Source organism: Manis pentadactyla, chromosome 14, assembly GCF_030020395.1.
Source record: "Manis pentadactyla isolate mManPen7 chromosome 14, mManPen7.hap1, whole genome shotgun sequence".
Lineage (NCBI taxonomy): Eukaryota > Metazoa > Chordata > Mammalia > Pholidota > Manidae > Manis > Manis pentadactyla.
Genome location: NC_080032.1, coordinates 4,948,661 through 4,968,350, shown reverse-complemented (window position 1 = coordinate 4,968,350; position 19,690 = coordinate 4,948,661). Strand labels below are relative to the sequence as shown.

At 47.4% G+C, this 19,690-nt stretch overlaps 1 protein-coding gene across 8 annotated transcripts in view; it reads right to left on the bottom strand.

Moving 5' to 3' along the window:
* CABIN1 (calcineurin binding protein 1) overlaps nucleotides 1-19,690 on the bottom strand; it is a 157,193-nt gene that overhangs the window by 113,522 nt on the left and 23,981 nt on the right. For 7 of the 8 annotated variants that reach the window (XR_008993846.1, XM_057492208.1, XM_057492206.1 and 4 more), the window contains exons 9-16: nucleotides 18,040-18,326; nucleotides 16,813-16,981; nucleotides 14,608-14,744; nucleotides 13,873-14,090; nucleotides 12,511-12,589; nucleotides 11,744-11,931; nucleotides 10,770-10,922; nucleotides 9,675-9,869 (exon numbers count right to left, since the gene is read on the bottom strand). Coding sequence is in view for 7 of the 8 variants with exons in the window: in XM_057492208.1 (XP_057348191.1) it covers nucleotides 9,675-9,869; nucleotides 10,770-10,922; nucleotides 11,744-11,931; nucleotides 12,511-12,589; nucleotides 13,873-14,090; nucleotides 14,608-14,744; nucleotides 16,813-16,981; nucleotides 18,040-18,326 (1,426 nt within the window). In the remaining variant the exon portion in view is untranslated. The remainder of the gene's footprint in view (nucleotides 1-9,674; nucleotides 9,870-10,769; nucleotides 10,923-11,743; nucleotides 11,932-12,510; nucleotides 12,590-13,872; nucleotides 14,091-14,607; nucleotides 14,745-16,812; nucleotides 16,982-18,039; nucleotides 18,327-19,690) is intronic. The other variant, XM_057492207.1, reaches the window with a different exon arrangement.

The window sequence follows — 19,690 nt, the reverse complement described above, 5'->3', positions numbered from 1 at the left end:
TAATAGAAAGAGAAATCAGGGAGGGGCGGAAGATGGCGGCGTGAGTAGAGCAGCGGAAATCTCCTCCCAAAACAACATATATCTATGAAAATATAACAAAGACAACCCTTCCTAGAATAAAGACCAGAGGACACAGGACAATATCCAGACCACATCCGCACCTGAGAGAACCCAGCGCCTCGCGAAGGGGGTAAGATACAAGCCCCGGCCCCGCGGGAGCCGAGCGCCCCTCCCCCCAGCTCCCGGCGGGAGAAGAGCAGGCAGAGCGGGAGGGAGACGGAGCCCAGGGCTGCCGAACACCCAGCCCCAGCCATCCGGGCCAGAGTGCAGGGCGCTCGATACTAGGAAAACAGGGCAGCAAGAACAGTGAGCGGGCACTGGAGGCCGGGTGTCGGAGGACATAAGAAAAGCACGCGACCATTTTTTTTTGCTTTTTTGCTGTTTTGTTTTGGCGAGCGCTTTTTGGAAGTCTTACAGGGATAGGGACCCCAATACTGGGGAAACAGGGCAGAAAGACCGGTGAGCAGAGGCCTGAGGCTGGCACCGGAGAATAAAGAAAAACGAACGACCACCTTTTTTTTTTTAATTAAAAACTTTTTTTTTTTAATTAAAAACTTTTTTTTTCTTTTTTTTTTTTTTTTTGGTGGGCGTTGTTTTGTTTTGGCGGGTGCTTTTTGGAAGTCTTAAAGGGGCAGGGCGGGTCACTTAATCCAGAGGTAGGGAATCCGGGATCTCTGGGCACCCTAACCCCTGGGCTGCAGGGAGCAGGGAGGCCCCTTACGGAGATAAATAGCCTCCCAGCAGCTCCTGCTCCAACGCAACTCCACCATTTTGGAGTAGCTGCCCGAGCCAGGCCACGCCCACAGCAACAGCGGAGATTAACTCCATAGCAGCCGGGCAGGAAGCAGAAGCCCTGTCTGCGCGCAGCTGCCCAGCACAAGCCACTAGAGGTCGCTGTTCTCCCAGGAGAGGAGGGCCACAAACCAACAAGAAGGGAAGTCCTTCCAGCCGTCACTCGTCCCAGCTCTGCAAACTATTCCTATCACCATGAAAAGGCAAAGCTACAGGCAGACAAAGATCACAGAGACAACACCAGAGAAGGAGACAGACCTAACCAGTCTCCCTGAAAAAGAATTCAAAATAAGAATCATAAACATGCTGAAAGAGATGCAGAGAAATACGCAAGAGAAATGGGATGAAGTCCGGAAGGAGATCACAGATGCCAGAAAGGAGATCGCAGAAATGAAACAAACTCTGGAAGGGTTTATAAGCAGAATGGATAGGATGCAAGAGGCCATTGATGGAACTGAAACCAGAGAACAGGAACGCATAGAAGCTGACATAGAGAGAGACAAAAGGATCTCCAGGAATGAAACAATATTAAGAGAACTGTGTGACCAATCCAAAAGGAACAATATCCGTACTATAGGGGTCCCAGAAGAAGAAGAGAGAGAGGAAAAGAGATGGAAAGTATCTTAGAAGAAATAATTGCTGAAAACTTCCCCACACTGGGGGAGGAAGTAATCGAACAGACCACGGAAATACACAGAACCCCCAACAGAAAGGATCCAAGAAGGGCAACACCAAGACACATAATAATTAAAATGGCAAAGATCAAGGACAAGGAAAGAGTGTTAAAGGCAGCTAGAGAGAAAAAGGTCACCTATAAAGGGAAACCCATCAGGCTAACATCAGATTTCTCAACAGAAACCCTACAGGCCAGAAGAGAATGGCATGATATATTTAATACAATGAAACAGAAGGGCCTTGAACCAAGGATACTGTATCCAGCACGACTATCATTCAAATATGACGGTGGGATTAAACAATTCCCAGACAAACAAAAGCTGAGGGAATTTGCTTTCCACAAACCACCTCTACAGAACATCTTACAGGGACTGCTCTAGATGGGAGCACTCCTAGAATGAGCACAGCACAAAACACCCAACATATGAAGAATCGAGGAGGAGGAACAAGAAGGGAGAGAAGAAAAGAATCTCCAGACAGTGTATATAACAGCTCAATAAGCGAGCTAAGTTAGGCAGTAAGATACTAAAGAGGCTAACCTTGAACCTTTGGTAACCACGAATTTAAAGCCTGCAATGGCAATAAGTACATATCTTTCAATAGTCACCCTAAATGTTAATGGGTTGAATGCACCAATCAAAAGACACAGAGTAACAGAATGGATAAAAAAGCAAGACCCATCTATATGCTGCTTACAAGAAACTCACCTCAAACCCAAAGACATGTACAGACTAAAAGTCAAGGGATGGAAAAACATATTTCAAGCAAACAACAGTGAGAAGAAAGCAGGGGTTGCAGTACTAATATCAGACAAAATAGACTTCAAAACAAAGAAAGTAACAAGAGATAAAGAAGGACACTACATAATGATAAAGGGCTCAGTCAAACAAGAGGATATAACCATTCTAAATATATATGCACCCAACACAGGAGCACCAGCATATGTGAAACAAATACTAACAGAACTAAAGGGGGATATAGACTGCAATGCATTCATTCTAGGAGACTTCAACACACCACTCACCCCAAAGGATAGATCCACCGGGCGGAAAATAAGTAAGGACACGGAAGCACTGAACAACACAGTAGAGCAGATGGACCTAATAGACATCTATAGAACTCTACATCCAAAAGCAGCGGGATATACATTCTTCTCAAGTGCACATGGAACATTCTCCAGAATAGACCACATACTAGGCCACAAAAAGAGCCTCAGAAAATTCCAAAAGATTGAAATCCTACCAACCAACTTTTCAGACCACAAAGGCATAAAACTAGAAATAAACTGTACAAAGAAAGCAAAGAGGCTCACAAACACATGGAGGCTTAACAACACACTCCTAAATAATCAATGGATCAATGACCAAATCAAAATGGAGATCCTGCAATATATGGAAACAAATGACAACAACAACACTAAGCCCCAACTTCTGTGGGACACAGCAAAAGCAGTCTTAAGAGGAAAGTATATAGCAATCCAAGCATATTTAAGAAAGGAAGAGCAATCCCAAATGAATGGCCTAATGTCACAATTATCGAAATTGGAAAAAGAAGAACAGATGAGGCCTAAGGTCAGCAGAAGGAGGGACATAATAAAGATCAGAGAAGAAATAAATAAAATTGAGAAGAATAAAACAATAGCAAAAATCAATGAAACCAAGAGCTGGTTCTTCGAGAAAATAAACAAAATAGATAAGCCTCTAGCCAGACTTATTAAGAAGAAAAGAGAGTCAACACAAATCAACAGTATCAGAAATGAGAAAGGAAAAATCACGACGGACCCCACGGAAATGCAAAGAATTATTGGAGAATACTATGAAAACCTATATGCTAACAAGCTGGGAAACCTAGGAGAAATGGACAACTTCCTAGAAAAATATAACCTTCCAAGACTGACCCAGGAAGAAACAGAAAATCTAAACAGACCAATTACCAGCAACGAAATTGAAGCGGTAATCAAAAAACTACCAAAGAACAAAACCCCCGGGCCAGATGGATTTACCTCAGGATTTTATCAGACATACAGGGAAGACATAATACCCATTCTCCTTAAAGTTTTCCAAAAAATAGAGGAGGAGGGGATACTCCCAAACTCATTCTATGAAGCTAACATCACCCTAATACCAAAACCAGGCAAAGACCCCACCAAAAAAGAAAACTACAGACCAATATCCCTGATGAACATAGATGCAAAAATACTCAACAAAATATTAGCAAACCGAATTCAAAAATACATCAAAAGGATCATACACCATGACCAAGTGGGATTCATCCCAGGGATGCAAGGATGGTACAACATTCAAAAGTCCATCAACATCATCCACCACATCAACAAAAAGAAAGACAAAAACCACATGATCATCTCCATAGATGCTGAAAAAGCATTTGACAAAGTTCAACATCCATTCATGTTAAAAACTCTCAGCAAAATGGGAATAGAGGGCAAGTACCTCAACATAATAAAGGCCATCTATGATAAACCCACAGCCAACATTATATTGAACAGCGAGAAGCTGAAAGCATTTCCTCTGAGATCGGGAACTAGACAGGGATGCCCACTCTCTCCACTGTTATTTAACATAGTACTGGAGGTCCTAGCTACGGCAATCAGACAAAATAAAGAAATACAAGGAATCCAGATTGGTAAAGAAGAAGTTAAAATGTCACTATTTGCAGATGACATGATACTGTACATAAAAAACCCTAAAGACTCCACCCCGAAACTACTAGAACTGATATCGGAATACAGCAAAGTTGCAGGATACAAAATCAACACACAGAAATCTGTGGCTTTCCTATATACTAACAATGAACCAACAGAAAGAGAAATCAGGAGAACAACTCCATTCACAATTGCATCCAAAAAAATAAAATACCTAGGAATAAACCTAACCAAAGAAGTGAAAGACTTATACTCTGAAAACTACAAGTCACTCTTAAGAGAAATTAAAGGGGACACTAACAGATGGAAACTCATCCCATGCTCGTGGCTAGGAAGAATTAATATCGTTAAAATGGCCATCCTGCCCAAAGCAATATACAGATTTGATGCAATCCCTATGAAACTACCAGCAACATTCTTCAATGAACTGGAACAAATAATTCAAAAATTCATATGGAAACACCAAAGACCCCGAATAGCCAAAGCAATCCTGAGAAAGAAGAATAAAGTAGGGGGGATCTCACTCCCCAACTTCAAGCTCTACTATAAAGCCATAGTAATCAAGACAATTTGGTACTGGCACAAGAGCAGAGCCACAGACCAATGGAACAGACTAGAGAATCCAGACATTAACCCAGACATATATGGTCAATTAATATTTGATAAAGGAGCCATGGACATACAATGGCGAAATGACAGTCTCTTCAACAGGTGGTGCTGGCAAAACTGGACAGCTACATGTAGGAGAATGAAACTGGACCATTGTCTAACCCCATATACAAAAGTAAACTCAAAATGGATCAAAGACCTGAATGTAAGCCATGAAACCATTAAACTCTTGGAAGAAAACATAGGCGAAAACCTCTTAGACATAAACATGAGTGACCTCTTCTTGAACATATCTCCCCGGGCAAGGAAAACAACAGCAAAAATGAGTAAGTGGGACTATATTAAGCTGAAAAGCTTCTGTACAGCAAAAGACACCATCAATAGAACAAGAAGGATCCCTACAGTATGGGAGAATATATTTGAAAATGACACATCCGATAAAGGCTTGACGTCCAGAATATATAAGGAGCTCACACGCCTCAACAAACAAAAAACAAATAACCCAATTAAAAAATGGGCAGAGGAACTGAACAGACAGTTCTCCAAAAAAGAAATACAGATGGCCAACAGACACATGAAAAGATGCTCCACATCGCTAATTATCAGAGAAATGCAAATTAAAACTACAATGAGGTATCACCTCACACCAGTAAGGATGGCTGCCATCCAAAAGACAAACAACAACAAATGTTGGCGAGGCTGTGGAGAAAGGGGAACCCTCCTACACTGCTGGTGGGAATGTAAGTTAGTTCAACCATTGTGGAAAGCAGTATGGAGGTACATCAAAATGCTCAAAACAGACTTACCATTTGACCCAGGAATTGCACTCCTAGGAATTTACCCTAAGAATGCAGCAATCAAGTTTGAGAAAGACAGATGCACCCCTATGTTTATTGCAGCACTATTTACAATAGCCAAGAATTGGAAGCAACCTAAATGTCCATCGATAGATGAATGGATAAAGAAGATGTGGTACATATACACAATGGAATACTACTCAGCCATAAGAAAAGGGAAAATCCAATCATTTGCAGCAACATGGATGGAGCTGGAGGGTATTATGCTCAGTGAAACAAGCCAAGCGGAGAAAGAGAAATACCAAATGATTTCACTTATCTGTGGAATATAAGAACAAAGGAAAAACTGAAGGAACAAAACAGCAGCAGAATCACAGAACTCAAGAATGGACTAACAGGTACCAAAGGGAAAGGGACTGGGGAGGATGGGTGGGTAGGGAGGGATAAGGGGGGGAGAAGTAGGGGGGTATTAAGATTAACATGCATGGGGGGGTAGGAGAAAAGGGAGGGCTGTACAACACAGAGAAGGCAAGTAGTGATTCTACAACATTTTGCTATGCTGATGGACAGTGACTGTAAAGGGGTTTATAGGGGAGACCTGGTATAGGGGAGAGCCTAGTAAACATAATATTCGTCATGTAAGTGTAGATTAGTGATACCAAAAACAAAGCAAAAAAAAAAAAAAAAAGGGCAGTTCCTGTGTGGTAACCTCCAACGAGTTCTACACAAGGGTATAAAGGGCATATAAAAGTGTAGGCAAAGGGTCTGTTTGTGTTTATACAGAGGATCAAAGCCTAATTGGGCTACCCCGAAAATGAACTAAGATACGATATGAAAAAGAACTTCCAACATCTGCACTCTCTGGAAGACTCATGCCAGAAGATGATCATCAAAAAACCCCAACAAAGATCCACGCACTGCTACAGCTGTAGATGCACTCATCCCACCAGTTCCTGGACTTGCCATGGGAATGAGGAAGGAGATATCTAAGCTGGCCTGTGCATACAGTAAAACAACAAATTTGACTGGATGTATACTGTTGGAACTCAACCAAGAATTTGGAGAAGTGCAAATTATAGCGCTCCAAAGTCTTACAACTACAGACTATTTACTGTTAAAAGAACATATGGCATGTGAACAGTCCCCAGGAATGGGTTGTTTTAATTTGTCTGATTTCTCTCAGACTGTTCAAGTTCAGTTGGACAATATCCACCATATCATAGATAAGTTTTCACAAATGCCTAAGGTGCCTAACTGGTTTTCTTGGTTTCACTGGAGATGGCTGGTAATTACAGATATGCTTTGGTTATGTAACTATACTCCTATTATGTTAATGTGTGTGCACAATTTAAGTAGTAGCTTAAAACCTATATATGCTGAAGTTACTCTACAAGAAGATATGTCAAAGAAATAATCAATCTTCCCATGTTTTCTTCCACCTGCTACTTCTATAGCTTTTCTTCTTCCTTCCTAATTACAACCCTTAAATAGAATCCGTGCCTCATATCAAATTTACCGAGTATCATAATTCTTCCAAGTGGTAAAGATACCTCAAGACAAATGCTGGGCATAGAAGCTACAGGGCATAAATATGCAAAGAAGTAAAAAGCTAACCTTTTCAAACAATAAGGCTTCCCTCTCACTTACCAACTTCACATTTCCCTGTATGGCCCCGGAAGTGACTGGTTAGCCAGAGACGGGCAAGATTCCTCAAGGGAGGAACAACCTAAGACAGGCACAGTCGCAGGGGGGCCATCAGGTGAGAAATTGGGGATCAACAGAGGTGAGGCTTAGAACCTCACCCCCCCTGTTCTGAGAGAAATCTTCTGCATACGTGGATGTTTTATTGCCCTTGTCTAGCTTGGATTAACACATAGTCTACAGGCACACACCTGATCATCTACATTTGCTCTCTTACAACACTAAACTATGTTTTCTGCCTTTATCTTGTATCTACCTACCACTTCAGCATTTTATTAAAAATAATAATAATAAAGAGAGAAATGTGGTATCCACATATAAATCAAGTATAAAAACCAAATGAGTATTCATATTTGAACTGACTGTTTAGAGTTCATAATGCATGAGCAAAACCGAAAGTTTCTGTGATGACTGCCCTTGCACTGTTCACTATGTAACTTATTCATTATGTAAGAATTTGTTCTACATGTAAGAACTTGTTTGTTATGCCTCAGAAGATTGGAGACTGACGAAAATTAGGCTTGGGATGGATTAATGATTGTGCATTGAGCATTGACTCCCCTATACAGAATTTTATTGTCGTTAACAACCATTTGATCAATAAATATGAGAGATGCCCTCACAAAAAAAAAAAAAAAAAAAGGACAGACTTCCAATGGTAAAATAAATAAGTAACCGGGATGTAATGTATAGCATAAGGAATATAGTCAAGATATTGTAACAGCTTGGTAGGGTGATAGCTGGAACCTAGAATTATGTATATAAATGTTCTACCACTGTGTTGTACACTTGAAACTAATGTAATGTAATACTGTGCGTCAACTACCCTTCAATAAAAAATAATTATTTAAAAAAAAAAAGAAAGAGAAATCAGGAAGACAATTCCATTCACAATAGCATCAAAAAGAATAAAATACCTAGGAATAAACCTAACCAAGGAAGTGAAAGACCTATACCCTGAAAACTATAAGAGACTCAAGAGAAATTAAAGAGGTCACTAACAAATGGAAACTCATCCCATGCTCGTGGCTAGGAAGAATTAATATCGTTAAAATGGCCATCCTGCCCAAAGCAATATACAGATTCGATGCAATCCCCATCAAACTACCAACAGCATTCTTCAATGAACTGATACAAATAGTTCAAAAATTCATATGGAAACACCAAAGACCCCAAAAGACAAACAACAACAAATGTTGGCGAGGTTGTGGAGAAAGGGGAACCCTCCTACACTGCTGGTGGGAATGTAAATTAGTTCAACCATTGTGGAAAGCAGTATGGAGGTTCCTCAAAATGCTCAAAATAGAAATACCATTTGACCCAGGAATTCCACTTCTAGGAATTTACCCTAAGAATACAGCACTCCAGTTTGAAAAAGACAGATGCACCCCTATGTTTATCGCTGTACTATTTACAATAGCCAAGAAATGGAAGCAACCTAAGTGTCCATCAGTAGATGAATGGATAAAGAAGATGTGGTACATATACACAAAGGAATATTACTCAGCCATAAGAAAAAAACAAATCCTACCATTCGCAACAACATGGATGGAGCTAGAGGGTATTATGCTCAGTGAAATAAGCCAGGCGGAGAAAGACAAGTACCAAATGATTTCACTCATCTGTGGAGTATAAGAACAAAAGAAAACTGAAGGAACAAAACAGCAGCAGAAGCACAGAACCCAAAAATGGACTATAGTTACCAAAGGGAAAGGGACTGGGGAGGACGGGTGGGAAGGGAGGGATAAGGGCGGGAAGAAAAGAAAGGGGGCGTTACGATTAGCATGTATAGTGTTGGGGGGGCACGGGGAAGGCTGTGCATCGCAGAGAAGACAAGTAGTGATTTTACAGCATCTTACTATGTTGAAGGACAGTGACTGTGAACTTGGTGACAAGTAGTGATTTTACAGCATCTTACTATTTTGATGGACAGTGACTGTGAAAGGGGATGTGGGGGGGACAGTGACTGTGAAAGGGGATGTGAAGGGGGGAGCCTAGTAAACATAATGTCCTTCATGTAACTGTAGATTAATGATACCAAAATTTTTAAAAAATCTACTCAACAGTTAATAAAAAGTAATCAAAAAAGACAAGCAGACAGAAAAATGGCTGCCTGGCTGGCTCACATCCAACTACTCTTCCTTTCTTGTCTGTCATGCAGAAGTTCAGTGTCTTGAACCCTGGAGCCTGCAGAGCTAGGTTCCAACTGATCTGGACCGTATCTTCTGACTAGCATCACCCACCAGGTTAGCAGTTTTTACTCCCATGTTTCTCTTCTAAGTGCATGTTCTCAAGGGCTACCTCAATGCCTCCACATAACAAAATGACAACCATGCAAAGAAGGTACCAGGAGCAAGGGGGGGGTGGGCAGCACACACCTGCAGCAGCAGCAGCTGGGCTGGCCTCTCAGGAATGGATGTCATGAACTCCAGGTGTTTGGCCCGGTTAAATCCACTGGTACACAAGGTGGGGAGGAGCAGGTGCACTACAGCCTTGTAGTCACCAGCCTCGTACAGTCGTTGAATCTCCTCCAGGGACTGGCACCGCTCCAGCGACTTCAGGTTCTTATCAATCTGGTAAAGGCCCAGAAATGCTGCCCAAAGACAAATCCCTCACACCTTCTCTCAGTCTGGCCAGTGTTTGCATTTATCAGACCCAGATGAGAAGTACAAAATTAAGACTCCCTATTAATATATCAGCATTCAAATTAAATGAATACTTTATAAAAAAATACTTCATTAAGGTCAAGGCATTCAATTCTTTAAGAAACAAACATACCAAAAACTGAAAACCATCCCAGAAGCAGAGGTTCCAGAAAAGTGTCTGCCAAAATAGTTGGACAGCCTTGTGGCCACTGTTCAGCAAACTAGACTCGTGCAAGCATAGAGCAGCAGGCCCCCAGGGACTCAGCAAGCCCTGGACCACAGGCTGCCACATGCCACTGACCCCTAGAACCCACTCCTCACAGGTCTGCCATGCAGCAGGGGCACTGCACTTGGCCTTGCCCAGAAACAGCCGTGCAAGAGTCTGAAGACCACTTTCAGCCAATGTGGACACACACAGCTGTGGAGCTGAGGTGGGGTGGGAACAGGAGTAGAACCTGACAGAGCCTAGCACACATACCACGTATTGCTGACCCGACCCCACAGCCAGACTGGCACTGGTCTGCTTCTGCTGGAGTCTCCCTCTAACTCCCCTAAGGCTGTGTCACACACAGCCTGGAAAGTGAAGCAAAAATCACTCTAAATCATGCCAGTGAGTGTCTCCAGTCCCGCCCCGTCACCTGAACAAGCTCTCCATCAGGGGCTGTGCTGCAAGTCCGAGGGGCCCCTGGTTGCCAGAGCTGCCTCTCCCAGGCCCCTCTGCCCTCCCAGTGGAGGAAGGAGCCCTGCTCGGGTCAGGCCTGGTCTAACTGGGACAACCCAGAATAAATCTTTGACCAAGAAAATACCATTAGGAAAACTCCCACTCACCTCCTCCAGGGAAACGACAGAGTCATTGCAGAGGTTGGGCAGGCGGATAACGATGTCTCTTTGCTCAGCCCCTGCCTCAGCCCGGATGGCAGTGGAGCTCTGGAGCATTTCTGTGCATATGTCATAGTTCTCCAGGGCCTGCTCCATGTCTCCCTGGTCAGAGGAAAAGCAGTCAAGGGACAGGGGCAGAAGGAAGGGACCTCTCTGTGCTGGGCCAGGTACCTTACCTTCCCGACCCCACAGTGTGGGGCTTTATCCAGTTACGGCTACCCCCTCTACAGAGGGACCTGGCACACGCCAGGGCTCACTAAGCATTTGCTGAGTGGCTGACTGACTGACTAACTGATTTATACCACAACTCTAAGGACAGATATCACGAACTGCATGTCGCAGGTGAGGACACCAAGGACACTTGAGCAAGGCTGAATGTCTTGTTCAAGATCATGAGATAATAAATGACAGACTCAGGATTAGAACCTAGGCCTGTGCTAACTCCAGAATCAACCATGACAATCTTTTGCTCATTCTACCATAATGCGCAAGGTGCCACCATATGCAACATGCTGGGTAACAGGCAGTTCACCCTGGCCACCCAGACCAGGCTCCAAGGGAAACTTTCTGAGAATTCACACAAGATAGTTGGCTAATTTCTTTCTGGAAAGTTCTGTATTCAGTTGTGCACTCACTCAAGCTCTCTCAGGAAAACAGAAGCCAAGGGTCAAGACCTCAAGGCAATCCTGAGTGGGGTCTTTGAGGGACACAGGAGATCCTTCCCAGAGCTCTGTGGTATGTGCTTTACAGACTGGTGGCCATGCTGATATCTGGAATGCTAAAAACTCCCCACCACATCCCACTTCCTCACCCTGAGCCCAGTGCCAAGCAGGTGCCACACATGCACACACACATATTCGTCTCTCTTCCCTCCCTGCTGGGTGCCAGCACGTGCTCGCCAAGCAACCAACCACAGAACCAACCTGCAGTGCCAGGAACCGAGCCTTCAGCCAATAAACACGGACCACAAACTCCAGCCATCCATCCTCAAACAAGTCCCGCTGGGATGATGCAAATGACAACTGCAGGAGGTCACCCAGGAAGTGAGTTCCTGGGAAATCAGGCCCAAATCTGCCATTCACTACACCAGCAGGGCAATTCCGAGGAGATACTGAAAACCAGTCAGGCCAGAAAGAGTCAGCTTCAAGTGCAGGTTCCAAACACCCTTCTGCTCCCCAGAGGTCATCTTCAGCCTTTGCCATACTGCCTCAGTGCCCTGAGTCCCATAGAGCCTTAGAGCCCCTGAGTGGCAGAGAAGTCAGACAGAGATGCAGAGACTCCAAGAGCTGGAGGGCCCTCATGGTTCAGACTGAATTTGAGCACATCTTTAAACCAGGTAATGGTTTAAAAATCAGAATGACCCACATGATTTTGGAAAATTATTGAGGATACATATAGTGTCAAGTGATAACTTAAGAAAACAGTCCACACTTCCTTCAATCCTGAGTAACAGAAAAAGCAGGCAGGTGGCTCCCTCGGGGGCTCAGCTGCTGCTAACTACTTCTCAGGTGTCCTTCAGGGGACTTCTCTGGGACCCTGGCTTTTTCCTGGCTTGACAAGTCAACCCAGGAAATGTCCCCATGCAGATATAAGTCTGAATTCCATGATTCAGCCTCCCCACTCCCACCTTCTCTTGGCTGCTGAGGGTTCAGAAAATTACTCCTGCCACAGAACACAGAATGCCTCCTACCCGCAGAGCTTCTGCCCTTGGTCAGCAGCCACTGGTCCAACTGGAGCTCCATGCACGAGAGAGACATCAGCATCATATCCTGCAGGACAGGCACCAGAACGTCAGGAATGGTATCACAAAGAGTCACCAAACAGTGGGGGATGGAATAAACTAAAATAAAATTTACTTTGATAAAAATATAATTCTTCCTCCAATCTCTTTTCCATTGTATAAAAGATAATCAGTGGCTACCTGCCAGGACATAAAAAGAGGCATGTGGACCTCCACTTGACGAGACTTGGGAGGGGTGGGAAACCTGTCTTCAGGCCCAAGGGGCTGCCCTACAGAAGACGCAGCTCTGTCACTGGCCAGGTACCAGGCCAGACGCTGCATCCACATGACGGCACTCAACCCTTCAAAGTGCCAGGGTCAGCACACTGCTCCCAGGGTAAGCATGGGAGCTAGAGCTGGGAAATGACCAACCTGGCTTACTGGGGACCAAAGCCTTGGCTGCTTCGGCCACTCCACACTACCTGCAGGAGCAGGCCTGGCAGGCAGAGGCTGCCAGGAAGGAAGCACGCCCTGAGCTGTGGAGGCCACAAGGCCAGGGAGCACTGACCCACAGGGCCCTACGGGACCTGTCAGCCTCAAGCTCCACCTCTGAGCCACCAATGAGAAAGACCACCCAGGGGGCCCTGAGAGCTCCCAGGGCCCCTCGCAGCATTCAGCCTTCCTCTTCCAAGGGGACAAGGGGACCAGTGGACCCTTCTGAGCCTCGGAAGATGCCAAGTGAAGAAGCCTGGACTGGAGTGCAGCAGCAGGTGGGCTGAGCTGGGCTTGGCCCCCTGCTGGCGGTGCCTCACCTCCCCCCCACGCCCCACTTCCCTTAACAACCTACTTAGCCTCTGCACTTCCATCTTCTCACCTGGCTGAAAACTGGGCAAGTCCCTGACACCCTGAATGCAGCCAAATGCTTCACTCTCCCCGACCCTCACCACTGGCTTTCCTCCATCTCAGGACACCGCCTCCCTCACCAGCCTGGCTGGCCCTCGAAGCCTCTTCATCTCCTCATTCCCTTGCCTCCATGTGCAGGTCCCCCTGTCAGCAGTGGTCCAGGATCCTTCACCACCACTCACCTGGCAACAGCCTCCTAACGGCCCTCTGCCCACTCTCACCCCCAAGTGGGTCCTCCGCTCAGAACAAAGGATCTCTCTAGGCACAGAGCAGGTGCCATGAAGTCCTGCTTCAAACTCCCCAGGGGCTCAGGTTCCAGGCTCACAAGCAGATGCAGCTGAGCAGGCTCAACGTGACTGTGCCCCCCCGCCCCACCCCCGAGGGCCCCCACACCTGCCCTGGCCCTCAGGAGGCCCCCGCCCGCCTGACCTTGATGTGCCTGCTGCTGCAGTCCCTCAGCAGTGGGTTGGGCAGGCTGGCGCTGTGCCTCCTCCAGCTGTGATAGATGCTGAGCACAACCTCGGCCAGGCCTGGCGGCCACGTCAGCAGAAACCTAAGGCCCATGCTCTTCAGGTAGCGCATCATGAGCTCCAGGATGCCCCCGTTGGTCAGGTTCTCTAGCAGGAAGGCGTGCACATCCTGCCTCTCTGCCCAGGAGGAGAGAAACAACCTGGTTTAGACAGAGGACCCTCCACGCCAGGGTCTCCCATTTCCTTTGGGGGCAGGGGGAGGCGGAGGCAGAAGAGAGCCTGTGCCCTCCCACCACCGGGCGGTGCTGCCAGGTTCCAACCCTGGCTCCACAGCCCTCACCAGCTGCGAGCCAGCCTCTCTGGATTCCCAGGTCTAAGGCGGGTACCAAAGCGCTGACCTCTAAGTGCTGCCACGTGCCAGAGCACACAGTATGCACTCAACAGCTGGCTGTGCCCACTGGACTTGCCCCGCCCTGCCCTGGCTTTGGCCCACCCCACACTCAGGCAGCATAGTCAAGTATGAACCCGGACATTTCAGAGGAACCCCCCAGCTGACCATGAGGCTCAGGGCCAGAACAAATCCAGGCAAACCTTTGACCACACTTTAAAAAACATCCCAGAACAAAATCTAAGATTATAGGATCATGGGAGGAAAATTTCCCAACAGTGAATGATCATGTTGCTCAATTCCTACCAGATTCCATGAACGTGGCTGAGTCGAATGACAGTCTGTGAGGCCCAATGCTAGGGAAGCTCTGCAGTTTGGCTTCTGACTGGACTTCATAGTTACTAAAGGGGTCATCATCTTCCTCGGGGTCCAGCTTCCTTAACCTGCATGGAACATACCAAACTCACAAAAGCCACAGCACACATTCTGACACAAGCACCTGAATTCCTCCTATTAGAGAAACAAAAGTTGGAGACAGACAGAAGACTACAACAAGCAGGCAGCCAGGTCCAGAACCTAGGCCTTTGGGAGCTGGCGTCTCGTCTGTACTCACTTGTTCATTCATCCCGTCCGACAGGATTACTGAGCACTGGGCATGTGAGGCACTATGCTAGGTGCTGGAATTGGGCTGTAAGTGTGGCAGACCTGACCAGAGTAAGCTTACCCTCTAAGGGGAGAGACAGACAGTAAGCAGAGACACACAAAAAAAGAACCCAAGGAAAGACCCACCACCACACACTTAAGCAAGAGGCCACAGGACCGCCGTGAGAGGGCAGAGTCAGAAAGTCCTCTCAGGCGTTCATGCCAACCCTGGAGGAGACAGGGTCAGCTGGACCACAGCAGCAGCACAAGGACAGGCCCAGAGACACAGGCCGGAAGAGCGCCTGGTGTGCTCCAGACCTGACGGGAGCCCGGCAGGCAAGAAGAAAGTGGCCAGGAGGGTGGTATTTGGGGGCACAGCAGGCCTTTCTGAACTTGGTCCTCCATGGCTCCTCACGAAGCCTTGGAACTTGTGGGGGGGCCCTCTTGAGCGAGCCCAATTCTTTCAAACACCCCCTAAGGACCACCTTGGGCCATCCTTGCAGCTTCCTCTCAACCAAGCAGTCCTGCAGCATAAACGCACAAGGCACCTCTCGGTGTCATCATTCACTTATTACACGACCACCAGGTGACTACTCCAGACAAGCCATCATGTTGCTCTTGCCTGACTGCTGAAAGAAGCAGATGTGGAAACCGGCAATTAAAATAAAGATTCAAAAGAAAGTAGAAACCATTTTGCATAAAGAGGGCTAGGGGAAACTGAGGAAATGGGTCCCTTGGACCTCTCGGCCTCATCAAGCATGGCACCACCCTGCAGCTTTCCTGAAGGGAAGCCTGTTCCTGAGACTGTGCCTAGGAGGGATTTATCAGGAAGTATTGCATCCACATAAAGAATGGCAACAAATAAGGGAAACTGGGACTCTTGCTGTAAAACAGAGTTACAATCTACCTAAAGCCTCTGGCTCTTCTTCCTCCTCCACTTAGATGTCTCCACCACTGAAATAAACTGTCACCAGCCAAAACGCCAGCTGAGGACTCCCAGTTAAAGATGCACGTTGAGCACACACAGTCACCTTTCAAACTGTACTCCAGTAATCGTGGAGGAATAAAAAGGTATAAGCTCACAAAGATCAGGGGATAGGAGAGGAGGCCTCCGAAAGCAAGAAATGTACCCACCAAATGTCAGAAGGCAGAAAGATGATGAACCAGCAGAAAGGGAACTGCTTTCTCCACTCAGTTAAGAGTGGCAGGAGGCCAATTAAGAAGCACCCACCCCCGGCACCCTGAACTGCAGTGCCTTGAGAGGCTCAGAAATCGAGAGCCCTGGGGCCTCTGCAGGAGATGCAAAGGCAAAGACAGAGTGGAGCACTGGTGACAATCGTGAAAGGGGCACTGGGTCCAGGCCCATCCCAGCTTGGGAAGCCTGGGCCCCGAACCAGTGAGACCAAGGAAGGATTTACAAGCCAGTCCTCCTCCCCCTCAGAATGCAAGGGGGTCCTGCTGAGCCTGGAGAAACCAAGCAGGCACCCTCTCCCTGCAAGCAGAAGGGCGCTGCCCTCTGTGGGGTTTCCTGATTCTGCATCCATGGAGCAGCAGCCCCAGGCCTCCCAGCAAGTGGGTGTCTGTGTTTATGCGCCTGCCAGTGTGTCGCCTCCAGCACATGGACCATTCAGCTCCTGAGGGCCCAGGAGGTGCCTGGTCCTCTGAAAGATGCACAACTCAAACCGCCATTAGAAAACCCAAGATCCCAATCCAGGGAGACCTGTGTCTTGCCGTTTGCACAGACGTTATGGGAAAACAAGGAGGCACCCAGAGGAGGGGGCAGCAATGGAAGGAGAAGCATTATTGCTGATGTACGCTGCCATTTTATATTTGCTTGTTTTTGCAAATCTGAAAAAGTGTGCACAATACCTGGATGGCAAGAACTTCATCAGAAGCTCCTGGAAGTCAACTTTCTCTTCTTTTTTGCACTTAGTGTTTCGGACGCGGGCAGACCGCCGCTTTGCTGTCTCTCCACTCTCTTCTGAAATCTTCTTCCGCTTTACTCCCTTCTTGGATTTATCTCCCCCAGAAATGTCACCTTCACAAAGAGTACAAACTGAAATCTTACAAGGGGCAGGGACAGGAAAATGCACAAAAAGGCACATCAGTGCCCCTCTTTTCTAATTCTACCAATACATTTGACTGTTATCTTCTTTGGCATTCAGGAAATCTCCCATCTCTTCTTTAACAACAGTCCTAAGTTCATTTCAAATTCCTTAACTCTTACATCTTTCCTGAATTTACAGAACCCACAAGCCAGATTTCAGGTTACTTTTCATGGCTACAGAACACCAGGCTCCAAGAGTCAATGCTCCTGTCCCTCTGACCCTCCGCTGGCGGCTGTGAAAGCCTCTAGGGCCTCAGTGAATGCACCTGAGATGGGACACAGCACGTAGCAGTGACACTGACCCTGTTCATCCCCCAGGATCCTCTGAGCACCCAAGGATATGAAAGTAGGAGAATCACATGAATTATACAGACAACTTCTGTATAATTGAAGAGGAGTGTCATGTATGATTAAGTAAAAAAATGTAGAACAACCACACAGATGTTCATTCAGAAATCTCTTTAACTGACAGATATTCTTTTCTCGGTGGCACAGAAACCAAGAAAAGGCATGTTAACTGTTGTCTGAAATTTTTTACAACGCCAGTGAAAATAAAAAACAAGAAAACCATTCAAAAACATACTATCATATATGGTGGAGGCGTTGCTGAGTGTTTTTTAAGGTCAAAGAACTCAGAGTAGAGTCGGCACAAGCAGCACGCAGCACTGTGGCACGTGGCCAGCAGCAGAGCAGAGCCAGCACAGGGACCTGCCAGCTCGCACATGACAGGCAGGAAGAGTCCTTTCCGTCAGGACTTACCCGGGGCAGGGAGCTGCCCCCAAGCCCCGCCCTCTCCCACGGGACTTCGCTGCTGAAGCGGCTCCTAGCCAACCACGCCGAGGCTCCCCTGTGGAGCCGGGGACGTTCACTTAAACCTCGAGCCAAGAGCACCAGCAGAACCCACCCTCTGGAGACCAAGGAACCCCAACTCTCATTCCTGCTCAGCAAAAGGGGTCTCCCTGGAAGGCGACCCCAGGAGGCCTGCTCACCTGCAGGGACACCTGCATCCAGGAGGCTGGGCCTGTGCAGTGGGAAGCTGGTCGCGGCCACAGGGGGACAGGAGAGCACGGGCTCTGCCACTGTCACAGCCGGGCTGGCACTGACAGGGCTGGACTGGATCACGCTGACAGGTGCCACCACCACAGAGGACACCAGAGGTTGGCTAGGGTCCTTGTAATCAGATAGGTCGATCCTCTTGCCGAGGCTGGGCCGCAAGGGCTCACAGCTGGTGAGGTGGTTGTACATGGCCAGCAAACTCTCTCCGAGGCACTTCCAGCTGCAAAGACAGGGTCACCGTACCTAGTCAGCTCCCCACCATAGCATGCTCCGTGCAGAGCGCCAGCTAGCCCGGAGAGGGGCAGCAGTGCTGGCCCCTGGGCTGCCATCCCACGAGGCAGGGGAGCCCTCACGGCGGTGCTGCTACTGACGAAATTGTGAGTCCAACACCACTGAGGGGGAGCAGCCAAGCTGGAGCCAGAGCAAGGGGGGCCCGGCACCCTTCTCCCTGTCCCCCGGCGGACACCCTGAAGCATCTCAGCCTCAGACAACTGCAGCTTCTACCAGGCAGTCATGGAAACCACTGATTCTTCAACAACTCCTCCCCTAAAGGCTGAACCCTAAAACTATCAGTGGCTTTCTCTGCTGCCACTGATCTGGTTTTCTGAGGGGAGGACTGCCAAGGGGGATGTGGTTTAAGGGGATAAACAGGCCCTTGGGCAGGGCCTCTCAGGAGCATCTCAGTGGGTCCCCAAATCAGATGGCAAACCAGGGCCATTGTGTGTGTGTTGTGTTGTGTTGTGCATATATTTTACTGTGGTATGGCATGCTATGTTGTAAGCTGCCATTTTGAGTTTCATGTTATGCATTATGTACTGTTGTGTGTTGTGGGGTATGACATGTTGTAGTTTGCAGCCTGGCATGATATACCCACCTATCCATCCATCCCTGAATGGCATCCCACGCTCTCAGGCTAATGACCACAACCTCGGCCTCAGGGTGCCGCACAGCCTGGCCCAGCCAACCAACACCTTCTCTTTTCACCCCCGCCCCAACCCCTGCATTCCCTGCCATGCTAGCTTTCTTTCAGTTCTGAAAACAAAACCACGCTCCCAAATACCTAGGGCCTTTACGCAGGCTTCCCTTTAGCCAAAATCAATGTGCCTACCCATGCCCCTGGCCCTCTGCCTGGTCAGTGCCACTTCTCTGTCCGATTCCAGCTAAGGCATCTAAGCCCTCGGGACCCCCAGGGCAGTGTGGACCCCATTAGGAGCTCCCCCAGTGCTGTGCTTCTCTCTCATGAGGCCCCCAGCCTGTGGCATGTACTCCTTCTTTTGGATGACTGGCTGCCCCTGGGATTGGCTCCAGTGAAGGTCCAGGCCCCACCAGGTGGAGTCCCCCGCACAAAGCATAGTGCCTGGCATGAAGCTAGTATCCAGTAAATGTTGAGAAAAGAATGAAAAAGACAGTGCTTCAAAATCCAAAACCTAATCAAATGGAGCCTCAGGGATTGGAGGGGATTTCTTACTTATTCTTTTCCTGTCTTCCTTAAGGGCTAGATTCGGACAGGGATGAACCCTCACCAGCTGCATTTCATCAAATGCCTTATAAATACACAGTTTCATTTACTCATGTCTTGCTCAT